Source organism: Neofelis nebulosa, chromosome 6 (assembly GCF_028018385.1).
Source record: "Neofelis nebulosa isolate mNeoNeb1 chromosome 6, mNeoNeb1.pri, whole genome shotgun sequence".
Taxonomy (NCBI): Eukaryota; Metazoa; Chordata; class Mammalia; order Carnivora; family Felidae; genus Neofelis; species Neofelis nebulosa.
Window position 1 is genome coordinate 98379197 of NC_080787.1, and position 23748 is coordinate 98402944.

General features: G+C 41.2%; 1 protein-coding gene and 1 long non-coding RNA gene across 5 annotated transcripts in view; one reads left to right on the plus strand and one right to left on the minus strand.

Moving 5' to 3' along the window:
* Positions 1–23748, plus strand: part of LOC131514618 (uncharacterized) — a 197480-nt gene that overhangs the window by 13257 nt on the left and 160475 nt on the right. For 3 of the 4 annotated variants that reach the window (XR_009263166.1, XR_009263168.1, XR_009263165.1), the window contains exons 3-4: positions 560–656; positions 17861–18004. This is a non-coding gene — a long non-coding RNA (uncharacterized LOC131514618). The remainder of the gene's footprint in view (positions 1–559; positions 657–17860; positions 18005–23748) is intronic. The other variant, XR_009263167.1, reaches the window with a different exon arrangement.
* On the minus strand, positions 4266–23395 carry POPDC3 (popeye domain containing 3). The gene is made up of 4 exons (XM_058734839.1): positions 22992–23395; positions 7206–7942; positions 6101–6209; positions 4266–5084 (listed from the first exon to the last, which is right to left on the minus strand). The coding sequence occupies exons 2-4, from the start codon at positions 7688–7690 to the stop codon at positions 4803–4805; spliced, it is 876 nt and encodes a 291-aa protein (XP_058590822.1). The 5' UTR covers positions 7691–7942; positions 22992–23395; the 3' UTR covers positions 4266–4802.

Below are 23748 nucleotides of genomic sequence, written 5' to 3' on the forward strand. Positions count from 1 at the left end.
CCAGCATTAGAATGATGGTAATACTCACAGTGAGATGACTGTAGGAGCTAAAGTAATATTTTGGTCTTGCCACATCTTTTCATTATTGTAAGATTTTTTTGAACCTGAAATAATATGCAGTTCTATCAAATTAAACCTATATTTTATTATCTATAGGATACTGGTGTTTATTTGTAGTTTTATTGTTATATACATATTGAAATTTTGGTAGAATGAAGAAAAATAATGGAATTGGGCCCACTGATGGCCCACAGTTTAGTAAGCTGTCATTTCCTAAAAAATATTAATTTGGGAACACCATTTCAGAAAGATAATTTCTTCTATAACCATATGTAGTGTAACAGTGTGGAACCCAGTTGGTACAATCCAATACCACATGTATATTTATGCCCTTGGTCAAACCAGGAGTCTCAACTATATGATGTATAATGTATTTCTCTTACAATAATTTGTACTGTCTGCTTGGTATGTTTTTCTTATGGCTCTTGCCAGCTTAGCTGGGGGATTCCACTTCGTAACTATTCTGTCAAATCAAATCTGTCCTTCTGCTTCTGTGCAGTGTAACAAAATGACATCCAGAGCTTATCCAGATGAGCAGAGAGCAACTGAATTGCCTTCTGCTCCTTTGTTGAAGAAGAGAGAAAATTCTTCAACCAGTAAGTGCTGAGAGCGCATCATACTATGCTTTATGGTAGATTAATTACAGCACCATGAGTTCCTAGGGGGTGCAGAGTCCAGGGCAAATCATATGGGTGCTTTTGTACAAAGGTCAAATCAAGTTCAGACGAGGAGCTCTCGGGGATAACGAGAAGCCTCCAAATATCCAGTTGAAGTGAAGGCTGTACAAACTGGGAACTTTTTGGCGACTGAGATGAAGGTGTTCGTGGGCTCATTTTAAGCCACTTCTTTACCCCCTCAGGCTACTTCTCAGGGTCCTTCCTGACCACAAAATTTAGGACAGAAAATCCCAGCCACCCTAGTTCCTTTAGGTCACAGGGACAACTCCTGCCCAGGGCAAGCTTCATGGGCACACAAAGGGCGTCAGACTTGCAAAAGCCCTGCACTTGGTTCACTGGTCTACTTTCTCGGTCTTAAAATTCTTAATACTATACATATACAAATCTCGTGTACAAAGCCATAAAGCATTTTTAACATAAGAAAACAACCAGTTCCTCATCTTATTGTACTTTTACCAGTGATAAATGAATCAGAGGAATTTAAGGCTGGAAACAATTAGGCTGAGATTACAATGAGCCCAATTTTTAATAGAAATTAAAATTTAAATGCACTGTGATATTGCACTTCAGGGGTACTTTTTTTTTTCTTTATATCTCTGGCTTCTTCTTTCCATCTTTGCTGATCAGAGGATTTTGAGATAGTAAAATGTGCTTGCTAGACTTTCCAAACCAAACATGTGGAGTATCTACATAGAGGTTACTCTAGAGTTTTTGATATTTTATTGTTGCTGAAGTGAGAACAACAGAGTGCAAACCAAGATATTGGATAATAGGTTATCTGTTCCTACCGAGGAGGGCTGGTTCCAGCCTGACACACAAGTGTAAAGATGGTGAGGTTCATCTCTGTACCTCCTCTTTCAACATCCCTTTATCCTGTTCTGTTTGTATTCCTTTCTCCTCATCCTCAACATGGTTAGATTTCTGGATAACTCATTTGTAAATTCTTCTTCTCTCTTCACCAACACGATTTGAGCCAAAAATTTACATCCCATTTCTGTGTGGCTTTGTTCCCAGTGGACTTTCATGGTTAGATAGCATTCTGATAATTAACCCCTGCTAAGTTATCTAGCTGGTACTAACTTAAGGTGTGGATTCTCCTTGGGGAGTTCTGGACTTTAATATCTGAGAGCCTTCAGTTGTACCTAGCAGAGGGCGGCCATTGTGTTTGCTTGTGTGATGGCTGCCCATGATGGCTGTGCATGTCTGGGAGGCAGAACCCCTCTGACTATTCTTTCAGCTCATGCTGAACTTAATGAGCTCAGTAGCTCATCCAGACTAATGATTCAGACCTTGTCACATCATCACACTTAAGGCAGATGCTAATGTACAGAAAAGTAATGTACTTTACATAACCCCAAATACTTCTTCCCTCACCCTCCTTGCTGACTTTGCCTCCTAGGTCACTGAGAACGTAGAAGTAATTATGAGAGAACTCTCACAAGCTCCCAGTACAGCTCTCACTTGCCAGCAACTGTGCTCCCACTTATTTTCTGCCTGCTCTCCTTCCTAATGGTTGATTGTCCATGTTCCTATTTAAGGTCACTGGATCCTATTATCACTCACCTGTTCAAGGTCATCCCTCCAGCAATTTACCCCTCTTTTCTGGACCAGGCCCATCAGCTTACAAATATACTATTATTTCTCTTATGTTAAAAACAACAACAACAAAACGTCCTCTTTCTTGACCCCACTTCCTGCTCAGGAAGTTTCTACTTTCTGTCACATCAGAACAGCTTGAAAAGCTTACTTATACTTGCTCTTCCCACTTCTTGCCTCTCATTTCCCCTCAACCTACTTTAGTCGAGTGTTTGTTCCCAATCACTCCACTAAAATTGTTCCTGTCATGTTCACCAGTGACCTCCATGCTGCTCAACCCCGGGGTTTATTCTCAGCCTTCATATCACCTGACCTGTCAGCCACATTTGAGACAGTTCACTGCTCCCTTTTCCTTGAACACTTTCTTCACTTGGCTTCCAGGCCCCCACGCTCCTGATTTTCTTCCTACCTCAGTAGCTGCTCCTTCTCGTGTCTTTTGCTGCTTCTTCCCCATATCCCTGTCCTCTGAACAATGGAGCACTCTAAGGAAAGGTCCTCCAACATTTTTTCTTCTGAATCTACACTTAGTCCCTTGGCCATCTCATCTACTTTCATGGCTTCAAATGTCATCTGTAGGTGACATACTCCCAAATTTTTATCTCTAGCCCAGACCTTTCTCTAGAACTCTAGACTCATCCAACTATTTATTCTACGTCAGTGTCTTGTAGTAGGCATCTTGCGCTTAACTTTGATCTCCCCTTTCAAGTCCACTCTTGTCCCCCTTTCCCCCAGGCTAGTCTCACTAGGCTAGCCAATGTAATTCTATTAAATAGGGCAGATCACACCATGCTTCTAGTTAAAATTCCCCAGTGACTTCTGGTCACTTTCAGAATAAAAGTCAAAGTCCTTACTGTGACTTGCCCAATTACCTCGTTGCCTTCTCTCCCTAGTGCTCACTCCGCTGTAGCCATTCTGGCCATCTAGCTGCTCCTGCTCATGTTTAAGGGTCTCCTCGTTTGCTCTTCTCTCTGTTTCCTGCAGATTGCTCATTCCCCAGATGTCTGCATGGATTGTTCCTCTGCTTTTTTTCAGGTCTTTGTTCAAACATTACCTTCTCATTTAGGCCTTCTTTGACCATCCTATTAAAATTACAGTGCTCCTTCCCACCCACCTTCTCTAATTTATCTTTAGGACACTCTGACTCCAGCCTTTTCTGTTTTATTTTACTATCTGGTTCTCTCACCCCAAGAATGCAAGTTCTATGAGGGATGGAATCTCTGTTACTTGATACATCCCTAGTGCCAAGGTCAGCACCTAGAGCCATTGTAGGTGCTCAATACATATTTGTTCAATGCATGATGATTTATCTTTCTACCTAACAACATGGCCTGCACATGATCTCCAGAAAATGAGTTTTCCAAAGATAGGGATCAGATTTGTGACTGAGGATCTGTTAGCTCTCTTTACAATGCTGAAGGGACTGCTGTAAGGCAGACTCCCGTATAGTTTTCGTTGTTGTTGTTGTTGTTGTTGTTGTTTTTACTTTGAGAGAGGGAGGGAGAGAGAGTAGGGGAGAGGGGCAGAGGCAAAGAGAGGAGAGAACCTTAAGCAGACTACATGTTTAGCTTGAGGTAGGGCTTGATCCCAAGATCCTGGAATCATGACCTGAATTGTCACAACCTGAGCCAAAATCAACCTGAGCCGGTCAACCGACTGAGCCTCTCATGTGCCCTGGCAGACTCCCATGTTTGTGTGGTGAACAGAGCATTCACTGTGAGTCCCTCACTATCCAGCCAAACCACTTACTCCTGCTCGTTCGGCTAAGCATGTGAAATTGAAATACCACAGAACGCTTTTACTATTTGTTCATGGGTATTCTTTTTACTCAGTAAGTAACATGCAGCTTTGTTTTTCATGAAATGCCTTTTTAAAAATATGTTATTGTAAAGATGAAGCTGATAGATTACTGCAGCAAGAAAGCAGACTTCAAGATTGACATGTTATCATCTCTTGCATTTATTCTACTTTCCACTCATATTAAATAACTTTACATTTAAAATGAATAATTGCTGCCCACCACAAGACTACATCTTGCTTTCCTCAGAGGCTGTAGCAAAAAGTGAATTCTGGAAACACTGATGTGGACGGTGGCAACCTGCTCTCATGCTGAGAGTATGTTCTGGCTGCTTCTTGAGAAGCAGTGCCTAACTCAATAGGGCAAGACATAAGATTTGAATAAATCTGAGGAAATATTCGAGAACGCCAAAATTTCATTTCCCAGTTCTGACACAGAAAAGGACAAACTTCTCGTAGTTATTCATCCCCCCCCCATTTATTCCAATAAGAAATACAGAGAAATTTGTAAACTTTATTCGCAACGCAAAAGTTGAGATGAATAAAGCAGCTGGCAGCGGCACCTTGCCGCAGAGTCTGAGTTATAAAAATACTGGTGAGCACAATTCGCTGTATTTCATTTGGGGAATGATGAAGAGAGTCTTTTTTATAATTAAAAAACTTCACGCTTCAAAGTCATTTATCACAATACGGTCTGGAGTTCCGGAAATGTTCTGTCAGGGGTGATTTGGGTAGTTTTGGACTTGACATTTGATAGAAGTTGGGTAACCGAATATCGTAGTGGTATGTTTTCCCTGTATATACTCTGTCATTCAAGGCATAGAGTTTATCTGCAATGTCACTTCCAATTAAAACTGAAAACAGGCGGGAGATGTAACGATGCTGAGCGAAGAGCAAATATAATTTCTTTCTCCTCCAAGACACATATCGACAATCAGTCTCTGCTGTGAGGGTCACCTACGAAAACGTAAGGCCACAGAGAAGACGAAGATTAGGAAGCAAGACAAGTTCTGCCACTTCTTTTTTGCCCCAGTTTTAAATAAATTTCACTGGCTGATTTTTTAGGTTAAAAAAGTTCACTGACCCACAACATATGGTAAAAACAGAGAAAAACTACTATATATATTTATACTACATACATATGTACATATATATATATATGCACATATAATTTATAATGCAAACAATCACAATGTTGTGCCCGTTTCCAATTTAACTATTTTAAAACCTGCCTTTTACTAAAGTGAGAGCTACCTGATGTGAAAAACTAATAAAGTTGGCTAATGGTTAGAGAAGTATTTCCAAGTCAGCCCCCCAAACTGCAGACATTTAACTCTAATTGTTTCTGCAGTACAAAGCACAATGTGTTTACCTATTCTGCATATGTATATGATTTTATATTTGTATACACACATGTATGTTGCACGTATTAATCAATACACCATAATAGGTAGAATCCATTGAAATGATTACCTTTCAAAAGTACCAGACACAGTAGCAGAGTAGTGACAGTAAGGTTGCCACTTTTTTTCTCTTTTCTTTTTTGCTGGAGAATAACTGAAATCTATTAGCATTTAAAATTTTAAGCATCACTTACTTTGTAATAAGGGCAGACTTTTAAATTCTTGGTGTTTTTCTAAACCGTCAAAATGGCAGTGTTTACAGTCAAATCTCAATTAATCATATTTTAATCCCCATATATGCAGTTAAGCAGAAGAAAATTTAAGAATATCTATCATAGACTCCTTTCTGTCATACACAATGCCCATTCTTCTTTGTGTCACTGGACCTGTACAGGGACAGTCATCAGCAAGGGTCAAACAGAACCGGGAAGTCGTGTATCCTGCAAAGTACATTCCAGAGTTGGGTATAAATTATTGCTCTGTCACCTGCTGTTTTGTTTGTTTGCCTGTTTGTAAACAAACGTTGTTTGGGAGAGGCAGTGTTCACTGTGGGGCCCAGTTATCCCTTACCTGAAAAATGCCTTCCTCTGTGGGTCTCAGGGAGTCCCACTCGGGAGAATCCAGGAACTGGAAGGGGAAAATGTAATGCAGAAATTCGCCGTCAACGGTCACTCGGATCCTACCCAAACACAAAGAACATCACTTATGAGAGAAGGAGAAAGCAAGCACATGATTGGGGGCAAGTGCAGAGTGCAGTATTTCAAATCTCTCATAACCTTTTTGGCTTTTATAATTTCGTAGGATGAATCTTAAACTCATGCATGCTAGTAAGTGACAAAATCTGTAAGATTCATGGACTGATATTCCTCACACAGTTAGGATTCTGGAATATTGGTGAAATTCATCAGAAACTATGTCACGGTGTACCTTGATGACATGGGCCCATCTGTGTGCATACGTTATACTTCCAGAAAAAGTTTCAATGCGCTCAGTCAGATTTTAAATTTAGTAGAACACTGAAGAACATAAAGGAGTCCTACTGTAAATGCCTCTGTAAACTAAATGTTTACACTTCTTAAAGACATGAATCATCACATTATTGTTTCCTCCCCCAAACTTTGTTTTCAAAATTTACATACAAATATAAATATAATATATATGTATGTATATATATATGTATGTATGTATATACATATGTATATACATACATACATATATATGGTGTACCCCCTGCTTGTAAAAAGTGGACAATTCTAGAATTCTCCGAAAAACATCGATCATTATAAACCTTAAATGTTCTGTATTACCTAAAAGAGCACCCTATCAGAGACTATTTAAAGTACTTTGCATGCCAACATAAGTATTCTGTTCATTCAAGCTGGCATCATCCTCTTCCTGACCCTCTGTGATTACCTTGGAAACAAACAGCACATGCAGACAAACCCATTTGTTCATCTTATTTCTAAGAAGAAATATTAAGGCTCTAGATTATATCCTGCTTCAAGTAAATAACAGCATGCACTCTAAATGCCTACGTATGTGTCATGGGGTTCCTCGTACCTCCCAGTGCCATATATTATCCTCTGTTGAGATGGAAAAGTGCAGCAGAAAGAAACACCAGCTAGTAACTAACAGAGGAAATAACTGAGATAGAGCAAGCAGCAAGAGTACAAACCTTCCTGAAACAAGAAGGGAGAGCTTATCAATGGAGGTTTTCCCCTGCATGGCGTAACAGTGTTCCTTTTCCAAAGTAACCACTTCAGAGCTCAGAGCAATTGTTCTGAAGACAGGCAAAGAGGTCCCCAGAGGCTGGAAAAGGGAGCTGTACAATAGCTGGAATTCGCGAGAAAAAGTTATGCTGCGAACTTGATAGGCAATGTGGACAAACTGCATGAAGCAGATGACGAACAGCACAAAATTCCAGGAAAATATGTCGGCTGCACAGACGTCGACCCAAGCCCAGACGGCAGAGCAGAGAAAACCCAAACCCAGCAAACTGAAGACGTAAAGGAGCCCAAAGAATCCACTGCCACCCATGAAACCTACTACAAATAAAATACTGGCGAGATGATAAATGGCTCCTTCGGCCTCTTCCTTCCAGGTGCTGCAGACTGGGTGCTCATCTATTAGGTTCTTCCATAAGCTTGAATTTCTTTCCATGGCGGTACTACTGTCTGGTTCACTTTTCCGTTGACGTCGAATGATATCGAAGCAAGTAATTAAGTCCTTCACTTTTCCATCATCAGAGTTTTGCAAAGTCTTTAGAAAACCCGCGAAAGCCTGGGCAATGGAGTTGTAGTGATTAAGGGTTTTGTGTGTATGGATCTTGAGAAACTAAAAATCCCATGCTAGCTTCTTTAAGTTCATTTGGGCTCCTGATTTAGATCTAGCCCACAAATGTTTTGTGGTTTCCTGGACAAGAAAAAAGGAAGGATCTAATTACACAAAAATCGAGAGGTATATTTAATGAATCACCAGCATTCAAACTGACATCCTATTTTCTGTGAAGTTGGAATATTTTAAGCATGAATGCTGTCAAATGTTAAGTTTCTAGGATATAAAAATTATATATTTAGGGTTATGCTTAATAATAATAATAATAAATTATTTACAGAATTTTAGTATTTGTTAGAATTAGCTACCCACATATTTTCCTAGGAAACTAGGTGCTATAATCAACTAGTCTTCATAATAATAGCTCGGTGTACCTCAGAATCACTTATGACAGTGACTAAAAATACAGATTCTAGGCTGTTTCCAGGCATATTGAGTCAGAATCTCTGAGGGTGAGGCCTATGTGTTGGTATTTTGACAATGCCCCCCACATGATTTTGATGTATCAACCCATGGCATTTCATGGCCCACCCTTTGAGGGATAACTGTTTGACAATGTTATTTTCTCTTTACAAATGAAGAATTCAAGACTCAGAGAGGTCAAGTAATTCATCCCAGGTCGCACAGTGGTTGGGGTAGAGCAGAACTTCAGCACAAAAGCCTGTATGCTGGATCCAAACATATGGCCTCTCATGAAAGATATTTTAAGTTAGGCACTGTAAGGAGCCCTGATAAAACAATAAACATAAGAAACACATGATTAGGTGTTGGATTTTAAGAGCATAATAGTAGACTATGAATATGTTTAATGAGTTACATAAAAAATATTTGAGAAATGTACATTCAGTACTACTTTACTGTGTTAGAGCCTGTCTCAGGTCAAAGGTTGCATCCATGTAACTAAATAAATATTAAAATTCCTGCTAGTTACACATTTATTTACCAGATGGTCAAAAAATGTTACCGACTTGTTCCTCTGCGCATATATTCTCTACCCTTTGAGCCATATGGTAAGAATGCTAATGTGTGATCTGAGTCAGGAGGGATTTAACCAGGATGATAGAGCTGTAGGATGTGCATCATTTACCACCAGGTTTCTTAACAATAAATAGTTTCGGTGTGAAGCATTCATTAGATTGAATTTTTAAGTCATAATAACATTCAGAAGCCTTGAACTTGAGTGCTATATTTAGTGTTTTTATTTTGGGGCTAGATTATCTCCAGAACACCTGTTAATGAAGTATCAGATAGCACAGATCTTGTCTCGTAGGAAAAAACAAAACAAAACACATCGACGTGAAAATGACTTAGCTGAAGTAAAAAAGGGAACAGTAAGTATGATCACCAACAGGACTGCAGATAGAAATAAAGGAGCCGCTGTTGTTGGTTTTTCATCTTGGACAGTGATTCTTTTCTCAGCAAATAACAACTTTAAGAACACTGCCAGGTGAATCATTATAAAAAGAAAAACTAACAAAACAACAAACCTATAACTTACACTGTTATTTTTACTTAAGCTACTTTCCAAGGCACTTTAAACATCCCGTGGCCCCTAATTACTGCCTCCCCCTGGCACTCTGTGAGATGATGAGGTTCGGGGCAGACCAGCACCCTGAACATGTTTAATTTCTCCTCTTTAAACACAACACAAAATTATATATACTACTGGATATTCACAACAAAGAAAACAAATTTTTAAACACAATGAGCAGTGAGAACGGCAAAATACCAGACTGCAAATGTCAGTCTCCCTGCTGTTTTACTTTTAAAATGAGGGTATTTTAAATTAATCAGTTCCTCAGGATACCAAACGTAGCCACTAAAGCCAATGTGAAAAAGCACTGCTGGCAGGGCTCTGAACTTCGGTTTGAACTTCCTTAAAAATTTATAATCCTCAACAAAAATGTTAAAATGATGCTAATAGAAAAAGGCCACGCAAAACCCTTGTGGCAATTCCGAAAGGAGCTTATGGGAATCTTGTGCCCTGAAGACCCTGACTTGGGGGATAGATTGGGCCACCTGCATTCCAGGACCGTGACCCATTATGATCACAAGCACCGCGCTTCCGGCCCTTTCCAGTGGCTCCTGTTTCCGAAAGCTGCCACCAAACCATCCTCCTATCCTTGACACTGTATCGCTCAACTCAGAGTGCTGACTTGCCCTGATTAAATTACTCCACACCCAGCCTTTCTGCACATGGTGTTTTTATTCAGTCACCAAAACAGATGTATTTTATTAGAAGAGAAAGAACTGACAGGGGCAGGTGACGGGCATGAGTGTTCCTCTGACATGTGCCAACAGTACTATAGGAACGCCGAACATGATTCATCAACCAGCTGCCTGCTTGAAAGGCCTGGAGGCCTTAAGTCATGTTTTTGGGTAAATAAACGCCGAAATGCTAGAGGGGCAAGATGGATGTCTCAGGCAAAAAAAGCCCATCTTCCCTGCAAAAGAAGCTAGCGCACGGACATACAAAATGATGGAGGCAACATTAAGTGCAAATAAACACAGTAATTCCAACCTGCCACTTTTCTACTCTTTAAATCGTATGGCCCTGAGTTATAAAGGAATAAGGAAATTTAAAGGAAGGTACAAGGGTGCTACCTGAAATGTGACATAAGCTTGGTGCCAAATGGTTAAGACTAGCTCAGAAATTGCACGTATCTGTTCAGAACTCGTACATTTATTATCTCATTGCATCACTTGTTGCCACGAGAGAAGCAGAATCTAAATCATCATGCCCTGCTTACAAATGGAAAAAGCAGGCCACAGGATTGTCTGAGTAACTGGCTTCAGGCAAAAGAGGCAGTAAGTCACAGCAGCAAGGGAGAAGACCCTCTCCACTCAGCTCCCTGCGCTCTCCACCAGGAAGTGCAGCCTTTTAAGGCTGTGAACCTGACATGAATGTGTTGGGAGACAGTGGGCTATTCTGTCAGGACGGGTTTGCTAGGAAAATAATAATTCTAACAGTGAATATTTAAGATCTTCCATATCCACTCGCACTGCTCAATCCATAATGTTTAGGGTAGAGCCAGGGAAATAGACATAGAAAGCCGCTCAAGAAATAATTTGCTCTATTATTCAACATTGACTGACCGCCTCTCCTAGACTCTGAAATTCTTAAGGGGCAAAGACAAATGGTTTTGTATTTCTGATTCCTGGCATGCAATGAATGTTGATTGAATATGCTGGTTTCAAGGTGCAAGGACTCTGCCTTCTCCGTTCCTACTCTCTATCCAATTTAATGAATGTTGTAACATCTTCTGCCACCCAGGGGAAAAGAAGCAGGGAATATTTCAACATCCAAGACAGTTCAGTACAGAATCACTAAGGAATTGGGACACTACTTATTTAAATGTCTGGCACAGCTCCAGATTCATAGGGGAATCCTTTCGTCTTCCTACAAATTGAGTTCCTTTAGAGCAGCTGAATACTTAATCTGATTAAAAACAACAACTCTCATAGCTAGTGGTATTGAGTTAGTGTTGGTTGCTAGGCAACTCAGAAGATAAAAATTCCATCAATATTCTACCAATTAATTGGAAGAGGTCCTAACTTTGGCATGTGTTTCATATGCAAAATAATAATTTACTTAAAGCTGGTTTTCTCTACTTCTCCTCAAGGAGGTACATTTACTCAGGACTTATGTGCCAGACATACTTAAAACCTATCTCATTTAATCTTCACAACAAGCCCATGAGAAAGGTATTATATCTCAATCTTACAGATGAGGAAATTAAGACTTAGAGAAGGTAAGTAAATTGTTCAAGGTCACACTGCTAATATTGGTACTAAAATTCCACCCAGTTCTGCCTGATTCTGAAGCTCACAGTCTAAACCACATTTATTATTCTGCTTCCACAGCACCAGGATTTAGAAAACATAGGCATTAGTTTCCTCCTTGCCACCTAGGTGAACCCAGGCATGTTTATTCATTAGTAAAACAGAGGTAATATCACCTATTCTGTCTACTCTGACGGGTGCTAGAAGATTCAAATGAGAAAAATCTATATTAAAACTTCGTGGCAAATTTTAAAATAATATAGACATGGAATCATTGTACTTGTTGCTTATATTTTACAGAGCTGAGCCATTCGCAGAATATAGTTTTTAAAAACTTTCTTTCACCCAGAGGATTACAATTGAAGACAGACATACAAATGTTACTTTTGGCTGCTACCCAACTTTACATTTTAAATTCTAAATTTACTCATTCCTGCAGGGGCGATCTCTTATTCTTCTCTGTGTCCTGACCTCCTACTGCTGGTAGATGTAGTCCCATAACCAGCCCACGCTTGAGTCTTTACTCTCCCATGGCCAAGAAGCCAGTCTCTGGAAGCCAACAATAATCTTCTACCTATGATTCGTGTTTCGGGCTTCCCAGCAGGTATCCTCAAACCACTTACATCAGAATCACCTGGGTGGCCTGGTAGACTATCCCTTCCCTGGCCCCATGCCAGAATCACTGAGCTGGGAAGGACCCGGAAATACACCTTTCTAATAAGCTCCCAGTTGATTATTATGCACACTAAAGTTTATTCTACATTCTACCTTTATTCTACATTGTTCCTGAATGATTTCTGAATTATTCTTGCTTGTTTGCAGGACTTCAGCTTTGTTCATTCCTGGCTGTCCTTCTATGATGATTACTCTGTGTGTTTTTGATCCCTCACTGTCTGCCCAGGGTGGTAGTCCTGGTGTTAGGGCACCATTCTGTGTCTAGTGTGTTCCGTTAGCATTATTACTTAAAAGAAAGGTTCTAGTCTTAGCTATGCCCCTAAATAGCTGTGTGACTGTAATCTTTCTAGACCTGTTTCCTCATTGGTAAAATGAAAGAGTTGGACAAAATAATGTGAGGTCCCTTTCAGCTCTAAAATAACATGACTCTAGATGATAAGGAATGGGAGACTTTTTCCAGCATGAGTTAAAATACAGAGCTGAGTGGCAGAACTGAATTAAGACTGTAGATATTAACACCAGGGTTGTGAGAGGGGCCCCACTCTCAAATTGCTTACTTAATTACTTACGGCCTGTGCTGGGGCCCAGGCACTGGCATTTTCTGATGTACAACCAGGGTGAAGAACTATCAAGGGGGTTGAGTGAGAGACACCAGAACATTCTGTGGAGCAAAGGATCTAATTTTAATTCGCCGTAAAGGCACATTTTCTCCTTCTGTGTTCTCATTTGCATGCTTTGCTCAGGTGAGGAGGCATTTTCCTTCCTCAGCACTCATCATTCCAAGAGGGCTCCAGGCTGGTGGATATTCTGCAGTAGCCTTTCCTTAACAGGGTGGCCTGAAGTGCACCTTCTAGCTCTGAATGTTTATGGCCTTTATTACCTGTCAGCATGGTTTCCATCACATGTTATATTGACCATGATATGTATTTCCTTTTTAAAGCATCATAATTTGTTTATTCTTTTAGTCAGGGTACATATTCAAGTAATTTTCTAAAAGAAGTGAACATAGTATTTTATTTTATTTATTTAAGTTTATTTATTTTGAGAAAGAGTGTGTGCACGCTAACACGGGCAGGAGAGGGGCAGAGGAAGAGGGAGAGAGAATCCTAAGCAGGCTGTGCGCTGACAAGGCACAGCTCGAACTCACAAACTGAGACAACGTGACCTAAGCTGAAATCAAGAGTTGGACGGACACTTAACTGGCTACCCAGACACCCCAAACATTTTAAAATATCAGCTTTAATGTTTGGTTATTTTATGTGTGTGTGTGTGTATGTATGTATGTGTATATACATATATATAGAAATATATATGGAATTTCCCTCTGTCTAGAACACAGCGAGTCCTCAATAAATGTTCATGGACTGATAAGGACAAAAAATGCTTGGGTATAAAAGCCGTGTTCGGGGTGCCTGGGTGGCACAGTCGGTTAAGCGTCCGACTTCAGCCAGGTCACGATCTCGTGGTCTGTGAGTTCGAGCCCCGCGTCAGGCTCTGGGCTGACGGCTCGGAGCCTGGAGCCTGTTTCGGATTCTGTGTCTCCCTCTCTCTCTGCCCCTCCCCCATTCATGCTCTGTCTCTCTCTGTCCCAAAAATAAATAAAAAACGTTGAAAAAAAAAATTAAAAAAAAAAAAAAGCCGTGTTCGGAATACAGTTTTGGAACAAACAGGAAGCCCAGGTGAGATCTAACCAATACCTGAATCAATGATTTATTTGTTAGACTAGAAAGAAAGGAAAGCATATATTATACTATGAGGAAGAAGTGACAGGAAGAAGTGTTTCTATTGAGATAGAGGAACAAAGAAGGGTTGAAGACCCTTTGGAATCGTAAGAGATCCCAAAGTTCAGAAAGAGATTAGAGGAAAGGGGAACACGGTTTTATCCTCAAGTAACCTAATACTCTTGGTCTAGCAACATAGTTCACAGCAGAAGATAAGGGGGAAGATGGAGGGATCTTTAGCAGTTACTATTACGCAGAACAATACTTAAGAAATACTGGGGTTGGCAAGATTATCTAGAAAGTGAGTGCAGAGAGAATTGAGAGTTGAAATTAAATGCCCATGATCAGAGGGCTTAGAACTCTAGAGGTGTGCTGTCCAATACAGTAGCTGTTAGCCACACGTGGCTGGTCTGAATTGAAATGTGTCATACGCATGGATTTCAAAGACTTAGAGCAAAGATAAAGAATATGTCACTAATAACTTTGATCTTGATTATATGCTGAAATGATAATGTTTTAGAAATGGTCGGTTAAATAAAACATCAGAGTTAATTTCGCCCTTGTCTTATTTTTCAATGTTGCTACTAGAAAATTTAATATTGTGGGATATGCCTGTGTGGCTCAGTTGGTTAAGCATCCCACTATTGATTTTGGCTCATTTCACGATCTCATGGTTTGTGGGTATGAGACCCGCACTGGACTCTGTGCTGACAGCGTGGAGCCTGCTTGGGATTCTCTCTCCCTCTCTCTCTCTGCCCCTCTCCTGCTTGTGTGCATGCATTCTCTATCCCCATCTCTCAAAATAAACACACAAACAAACAAATAAATAATAAAATTTTTTAAAAAAGAAAATTTTAAATTACATATGTGGTTCACATTATATTTCTCTTGGACAGTGCTGGTCTAGAGCCTCTCACGTAACAGAGAAAGGAAATGAAAAAGATTTGGCATGACACCGTGCAAACAGTGCATATGTATAATGTATAATATAAGTGCATAAATATGGAAGAATTATCTAAGATTAAGAACAGAGTTGATATAAATGTAAATGATATTGGCTACAATATTCATATGCTACAGTCATCAGATGTTATCCATGGCATAGATATCACCATCTGGTTTCTGCCTACATAGGTGGCCAACCCCACTATAGCTCTTGGCCTCTTTATCCTACCAAGGAAGTCGCTACTTTTCCCTCTTGCCAAGCAATTATATCACAGTTTTATTTTTCACTGGAAATCTCAGACAGATAATCTCCTAAATTTCATAGTGGAGACTGAATTGTGGCCTTCTGGATTTCATAGGGTCCATACCAGCCTTTGCTTTCATATAACATATGAGTTTCTTCATGCACCATTAGGCTCGTTAGGCTAGAGTATGCCTTTGACCTTCCATACCAATGAGAGGTTGGCTTCTCTTGAGACTTGAGAAAATTAGAAAACATGCCTACAGTCTATGCTGGACTTCTCTGCTTCTCACGTCTTATCTAAAGTCCATTGATTAACTCCATCTGCGTCTGATTTCTCACTTTATCACATAGGCAGAATTGTAAGATGGCGCTCAAGATTCCTATCTCATTGGTGCACACATGCTATAATCCTTTATCCTTGAGTGTGGCAGAACCTATGAATGAGATGGGACAGATGCTTTCTTGATTAGATAACATGATACAGTAAATGATGCTGGAATAGTCACCTGTGATTATATTAAGTTACATAAGACTGTAGAACTGGAGAGGGACTGAAAATTAGAGATACATGTTCCTACTGGCCTGGAAGAAAGCAAACACCATGTGAACGGCTTATGGGAGCAACAAGACAAGGGATGCTTGTCAGGCTCTGTAAGCTGAAAGAAGTCCCCAACTAACAGTTACCAAGAAAATGGGTATGTCAGTCTTACAACTGCAAGGGGCTTAATTCTGCCAACCATCTGAAAAGCTTGGAAGAGGACCCCAGACTCTAAAGGGGAGTGCAGTGTGCCTGAAACCGGGGTTGTAGGCTTTCAGTGCCCTGAGCAGAGGATCCAGTTCAGCCATGCCTGGACTCCTGATCCACAAAACCTGTGTGATATTGAACGCCCAGGGTAGCTCAGCTGGTTAAGCATCCGACTTTGGCTCAGGTCATGATCTTGCAGTTTGTGGGTTCGAGCCCTGCATCAGGCTCTGTGCTGACAGCTCAGAGCCTGGAGCCTACTTTGGATTCTGTCTCCCTCTCTCTCTGCCCCTCTCCCACTCGCACTGTCTCTCTCTCTCTCTCTCAAAAATAACATTAAAAAAATTAAAAAACAATACAATAAAATCTAAAAAAAAACCACCCAAACTGTGTGATAATGGATTTGTGGTGTTTTCAGCCGCTAGTTTGTGGTACTTTGTTACAAAACAGTAGAAAACAAAAAAACACACACACAATTATGAGTACTCACTATGCACAAGGCTTTTCATTAATCTAATGATCTACATTTTATGATGGAGTTGGAATACAGATCAACGGAGCGGAAGACACTCAATCCTGGCTAGATTTAAGTCTGGACAATCAGATAAGAACAGTAATACTTTTAAAGAATAGGGTGTGGAAAACAAGACACTGAGAGATGCCCTGGGAATTACATTTATTCACTGTGGTTCCCAGGGCTATATTCTAGGTTCTCTCTTCATGGAATCAGATAGCCCCAACACTATAAAGCCTCTGGTCACAAGGGCAATTTCCAGAATCATTATGTCATTCGTTCACAACCTCTAGAATTCCTGGAATACCACGTTTCCTTGGGTGACTTCCAGCTTCGTCAGTTCTTGGTCAACTTGAGCCATACATATGGACTTGATGTCTACAGACAGGGCGAATACTTGAGGTCTCAGACATATCTGGAGAGCCACACTCAAAGACAGACTACACTCAGAGAGCTCTGTAATTCTTCTAATTGTGTGACTCCGCCAAGTTCAGAGGAGTTGAGCAATGGGAAATTAATGCAGTATCTAGTTGCCATCTTCTTTAACCTCATTTACTACTATTACTACTACTATCACCAGCATCTAACAGTTAACTGAACACTTACTATGTGCCAGACACATTTCTAAGAGTTTTAAAATATTATGAATATTATAATTTAAAATATTATGAATATTATGAATCCCCACAACTTTTTGAAGTGTACAGCTTTATTGTTCCCATTTTACTGATGAGAAAACTGAGGTACAGGGAAGTTAAGTAAGTTGCCTAAGGATACACAAGTGATGCAGCCCGGATTCACTCCCAGGCAGACAGATGCAAATAACGCAACCTTTTGCCCTTTTAGCCACTGTGACACACTGCTTCATGTACAGTTTGTAGTCTAAGTATCTGGACTTACTGAAACAAATCAAACATTCTTGGTTTCTCCCTTCTGTTCTAGATTCAATGAACTTACATATCTTCTTAAGAAATTACAATTTTTGAGCAACACGGATGGGAAGCTGGGTCCTATGTTGAATCAGTGTGTCCTATAACTGTTGATTTGAAGAAACAACAGTAAGCCGATTCTTCTCACGTATGTCATTTGGTCCCTTGTAATAAGCAATCCCCGGGGCACCTGGGTGGCTCCGTCAGTTAAGCATCTGACTCTTGATATCAGCTCAGGTCATGATTTCTTGGTTTGGGAAATCAGGCCCTGCACCGAGATCCGTGCTGACAGGGCAGAGCCTGCTTGGGATTCTCTCTCCCCTCTCTCTCTGCCCTTCCCCCCACTCTCACACACACGCTCTGTTTCTCAAAATAAACATTAAAACAACAACAACAACAACAATCTCCATGCTCTGCTTCAAGCTCTTCTGACTTCTCCACAGGCTAGAAATGGCACGAGCAGGCCATCCCTTTCTGAGCAGCTGCTACCAAGTCATGCAGAAGTTCACTGGAGATTCCTGATGAAAACACAAGACAAGCCGGACCCATGGATCCATGAAACAGTCTCCCCTTGATATGAATCAAAGGTAGACACTTCCCCTTCCCTTTCTTCCAAGTGACTTATATGCAACAAATGAACTCACTTTTCTTATGTTTATTTAGTTCAGGTCCTCATGTTTCTTCCTGGCAAACATGCCTGTCAAGTTCATGTGACCCAGCTAAATGGCTATGGTCATTTTTTTCTGGCTAAATAAGCAGGTGGACCACACACCAGGGTCAGTGATGTTTGAAACCAAACCACCCACTACTAGTGCGAAAAGGAGCATGTGTGCAGGGTATGGTGATTTCCTTTCAAGGTGTTTACATGGAGACAGGAACTTTCTCTTTGACTGTGGGAGACTGTTCCCTGTTTGGTCCTGAATCCACATGCTCCTCAATCTTTCCATTTCTTCTCTTTCTTTCAGCCTTGTTATTGGCTTTATAATACTTGAAGTTATTCCAACCATAGAGGTTTCTCTTTTTGCGGCACTGCCTGTGGATAAGCAATGTGGATTATTCCCTTATTTCTGCTGCTCAGGAAATACACAAATTCTCTTGATTCTTTCAGAATGTTTGATTATTTCAAGTTTCTCTTCAATATTGAAGCTTTCCTTTTGCATGCACTATTTGACATTATGAATCAAGAGGCTTAGACATTCTTGGTATGCTAAAGGAGTGTGTTTTTTTTGTTTTTTTGTTTTAATTTTTTTCAACGTTTATTCATTTTTGAGAGATAGAGACAGAGTGCGAGTGCGGGAGGGGCAGAGAGAGAGGGAGACACAGAATCCAAAGCAGGCTCCAGGCTCTGAACAGTCAGCACAGGGCCCGACGCGGGGCTCAAACCCATGAACTGTGAGATCATGACCTGAGCCAAAGTCAGATGCTTAACCAACTGAGCCACCCAGGCGCCCCAAGGAATGTGTTTTTATACAGAAAAGTTCACAGGTGCAAAGGAATAGCAAAACACAAGATAATGTGTGGTGAACCAAGGTAGCTGGTAGATGTTTCAGGTATATGTGTATTTGTGTTTTGTGTACTCCTACCTAGCTTAGGTCAACTGGCTATAGCTTAATGCGTCCACCTGGTATTCTGGCTGAGTAAATGATGCATGAGCAAGCACAAAATGTGTGCTATGCTCACATTGTTCCCTGTGATTTCAACTGCATTGGCATTGATGCTTATTTTCAAAACAAACATAACATAATTGTGTCATCAACTTTCAAATGGCCAGGAAAATATTAGGAATATGCAATAATTCAATAAATCCCTGCCCTCCCGGAGCTTGCATTTTAGTGAAATTCAAATGTTGCTACAATTTAAGCCTACTCTAAATTATGAGATCTATCTTAAATAGCTAAAAATATCTCTGATATGCAAATAAACTTAGGCTACTTAAAACTCATTTAAAGTCAGTTGTTGCATACTAAATTTTTAAATAAATACTGTACTACATTTTAGGAGACCATCTAAAGTCCTAAAAATCAAATGCAAACAAGCTTGTTTTTTAGAATATCCACCAAAGATTGAAAACAAATAGGCAAACAAACCCTAGAACATTGTTATGTGTCCCTGGAGTAGCACGTAACATATTAATTACATATGTATTAATTAATACATGATCGATATCCTTCTATTTGTATAAATGAAAATAAAGACATAGAGCCATCTTAATGTCAAAGATGATGATTTCTGGATGGTGGGATACTACTTTACTTTTGTCTTTGTATATATCTGGATTGTCTTCATTCTTTTTTTTTTTTTTTTTTTTTTTTTTTTTTTTTCAACATTTTTTATTTATTTTTGGGACAGAGAGAGACAGAGCATGAACGGGGGAGGGGCAGAGAGAGAGGGAGACACAGAATCAGAAACAGGCTCCAGGCTCCGAGCCATCAGCCCAGAGCCTGACGCGGGGCTCGAACTCACAGACCGCGAGATCGTGACCTGGCTGAAGTCGGACGCTTAACCGACTGCGCCACCCAGGCGCCCCTGGATTGTCTTCATTCTTTATAACAATTTCATAAAACAATAAGGTGATTTTGTATTAATTTGAAAATTTTTAAATACAAAAAGCCCGAATAATTAAAACCCAGGAACCCAACAACCAGAAGTTAAAAAACATCACTGTCTTTTAACAAATCTTTTTTATAATAAAAAAAATTTTACAAAAAACTGAAGATCACCATGACTATTCTCAGGTACCATTCTCCACCCACTCACTCCTTATATATAATTGTGTTTACCCTTCCAGTCCATACAAAATAATTTTAAAATTGCAATTTAAAATGAAATGCAAGATTAGAAATGTATTTTATGTGTTTTTTTCCAGATCCATACTTAAATTTTTTTTCTTTTAAAAAAATTTTTTTTTTTTTTTACTGTTTATTTTTTATTTTTGAGACAGAGACAGAGCATGAACAGGGGAGGGGCAGAGAGAGAGAGGAGACACAGAATCCGAAACGGGCTCCAGGCTCTGAGCTGTCAGAACAGAGCCCAACGTGGGGCTCGAACCCACGAACTGTGAGATCATGACCTGAGCCGAAGTCGGACGCTTAACCAACTGAGCCACCCAGGTGCCCCAAATTTTTTTTCTGATGAATAATTTTAAACATATATAAAAACAGAGAAAATACTATATAATAAATCTCAATACACCCATTACTCAGATTCAACAATTATCAAGATTTTGCTACACAGAGTTTTTGAAATTAAAAGCAAAAACTGTAACTACTGTTTCATACTATAGTTTGCTCAGTCCATAAACACAACACCTACTAAGGGAGACAGGGAAAATGACGATTAATTGTGCTCATACTATGTGCCAGGCACTAGGTCTTCCATTTACTGACCCTTTAAGGAGTCACAAAAACTGTGCAATTTTAGTAGTTTTATCAGCATTGCTGGGAGTGAAAAATGAGGCTCAGAGCAATGAAGATTTTTGCATAGGCTCAACCAGTTGATTGTCTTTCTAGAACCCATTTCATAGTGTGTATACGAGTCACCAGAGATTATGATTCTGTTGGAAGAACACAAAATGAGAATATCTCACTTTGGGTCTGTGTGAATCAATCCCTGTATTCTTTGGGTTGGAGGAGGATCCAGCATTGATGCAGGGGCTTTAAGTCAGCAACTTTTGGTTTTTTATTTAATTTTTAAAAATACCTGTTAAAACTTTTAGACATTTTCCTATAACTACTTAGATAAAAGAGAGAAACATTTCCCCTTTTCCTTTAAAAAGTCAAATTAATGATTCAATATACTCTTGTAAACTCTTACTCTCTATAGCTCATAATCACTGTTGACCAACAACCACAACTGGGAAAAGCAATTTCAACTGCAGTTTGCAGGCTTGCAGATCTATCATGGAGATTTCCAAAGCAGTTTTGAAACTTCTTGCCTGCCATGTTGCTTACGTGTTGTTACACTCATACATCACAGCAAACACTTCATAACCATCCCAACCATTCTTGAGCTTGACTATTTTAAGATAAGCAGATGTGAATGCTCCAGTGGGTCAATGCTATTAGTCAGTCTTGCCTTACTTAAGAAGCATAAGAGTTTGGTTTTCCATGACACATTTTTATTTAATGGCATAGAATGTCACCATTTAGAAGCACAGGATGCACAATGATTCAGCTATTTTGAGACACTGTGGAGACTGCAGAAACCAAGTATCCAGTGCCTCCCAGTATGTGTATAAAATTTTAGGATAGAAATCTGTCTTGCTCTAGATTGCGATTTGTATTTGTATCCTAAACTCTCCAGTTTTGAGGGAAGGAAGCCTTAAAGATCATCTGGGATCAGCCAGACCTCTTCATTTTGCACATGTGGAAAGAGAGCCAATTTCTGTTTTATTTATGTCTTCTTTCATGTGGTCCTTGTTTGGTTTTCTTTTGCCACAAAGAACAATGCCAAGTTACTGTAGTGTACTGGCACACAAGGGACATGAGCATGCACCAGTCCCTGGTAACAGAAAAGAAAACAGCCACCACCAAACCTTAATATAAGCAGAGACCAAGAATTTTTCAAGGCTGCCATAAGATGCAATTGCTCTGTCCAAGCTTACAAATTCAAAATACCTAACTACAAGAGTTAGAATAAAAAGTCTGGAAAGGAGACTTCCCATTCTTGCCGCTGACTAAATAAATCAAATTATGTTCAAAAGTGGGCTTCTAATTCTACTTTTCCATTTATTATTCACATGTAGAACTTTTTCAGTTTTTCAGACATTCAGTTTTGCAAATGTCTTCTGGCTAAAACCAAAAAAATTTTTTTTTTTTTTTTTTTTTTTTTTGCCATAGTCCCATTACTGTGCCTTTAATCTTTTTCTAAAATACAGACCCTCAAAATGTATTATACCTCTGTAAACGACCTTGGTGGTGGGGTAATTTAGTGGTTTTGTCCCCCCCCCTTTTTTTTTTTTTTTGCAAGGAGAATCCCCAAATAGAGAAAACAGGTCAGCGTGACCTTTGATGAGGCAGCTTTCCAGTGTTCCCAATTCAGTGTGAAAACACTGACCCTAGTCGGGCCCTTTGCAGACGAGGGACAGGAACTCTCTACCGCTGCACGACTTCCCCAAGGTGAAGCCTAAGACGGTCAGGGATCCCCTTGGACCAGCTTTTCTCCCTCGGAAATGCGGTCTCTTTCCTTGGGCTCCAAGGTGCCTGGGGCAAGAGTGGGACCAACAGAAGATCCGGGGGAGAGACTCGCCCCCAGGGCAGAAGACAGGAGTTCCCAGGGGCCGGCGCGCGCGGAGCCCGCAGCAGCGGACCCTCAGCCGGCGGAGCTGCGAGCGGCGCCGCCCGAACTCCCGGGCTCGAATTGGCTTGAGCGGGGCCGGGCGCGGAGGGGCGGCGCGGAACACAGCGCGGCGAAGCAAAAGCGCTCCCGGGGGTCGGCGGCCACACAGCCCACACCCCGGGGCGGGGCCGGGGTGGAAGCCGCGCCAGCAAACTTGCAGGGAAGCGCGAAAGGTGCGATGGTGCGGACAGCTCCCGGGAGGCGGCAGCCGACGCGCCCCGTGGCTCCACTCCTTACCTTTCCTTCCCCGGCCCTGCGCCGAGCTCCGGCCTTGCGCCCTCAGAAGTTTCCCAGCCGAGCACGCTGGGCCCGGCTGGCCGGCGCCGAAGCCCCGAGCGACCGGCTGGCGCGCTCCTCGCCGCCCACCCGGCCGCCGCCGCCCGCCCCGCGCCGGGACGCACAGTGACCGCAGCCCATTCCGGTGCGGCGCGGCGGCGAGGGCGGGGGCCGGGCACGGGCGCGCGCCCCGGGGCGCAGGGGGAGGGCGGGGGCGGCGGCGGCCGGCGCGCTGGGGCCGGGGCGCCCGAGCTTCCCGGGAGCAGGCGGCGCGGCCACCAGCTTGTAGGACTGCCGATAGACCGGGCGGCAGCTGCGGACCAAAGTTTGCAAAGACGGGTTTCCCCAAGTGGACACTGATCACGGTTAGAAAATAAGCCTAGCATTCGCTGTTCTACTAGGCAGAGAGCGTTGGAATTGATGACTGGGATGAAAAGCAACTCTTTGTGTGCCCTCTCCTTCCCGCACGCCCCACCCCCACACCACAAACAAGACGAGATAAATGACCACAGTGGGGATGGAAATTTGGGGTGTATAGGACAAAGAAAGGTTAATTTCTTTTTTTAGAATTAAGTTTGTTTTGGGGCGCCTGGGTTAAGCTTCGGACTTGGGCTCAGGTCATGATCTCACGCACTCAGGTGATGATCTCACGGGTTTGTGGGTTCGTGCCCTGCATCAGGCTCTGTGCTGACAGCTCAGAGCCTGGAGCCTGCTTCAG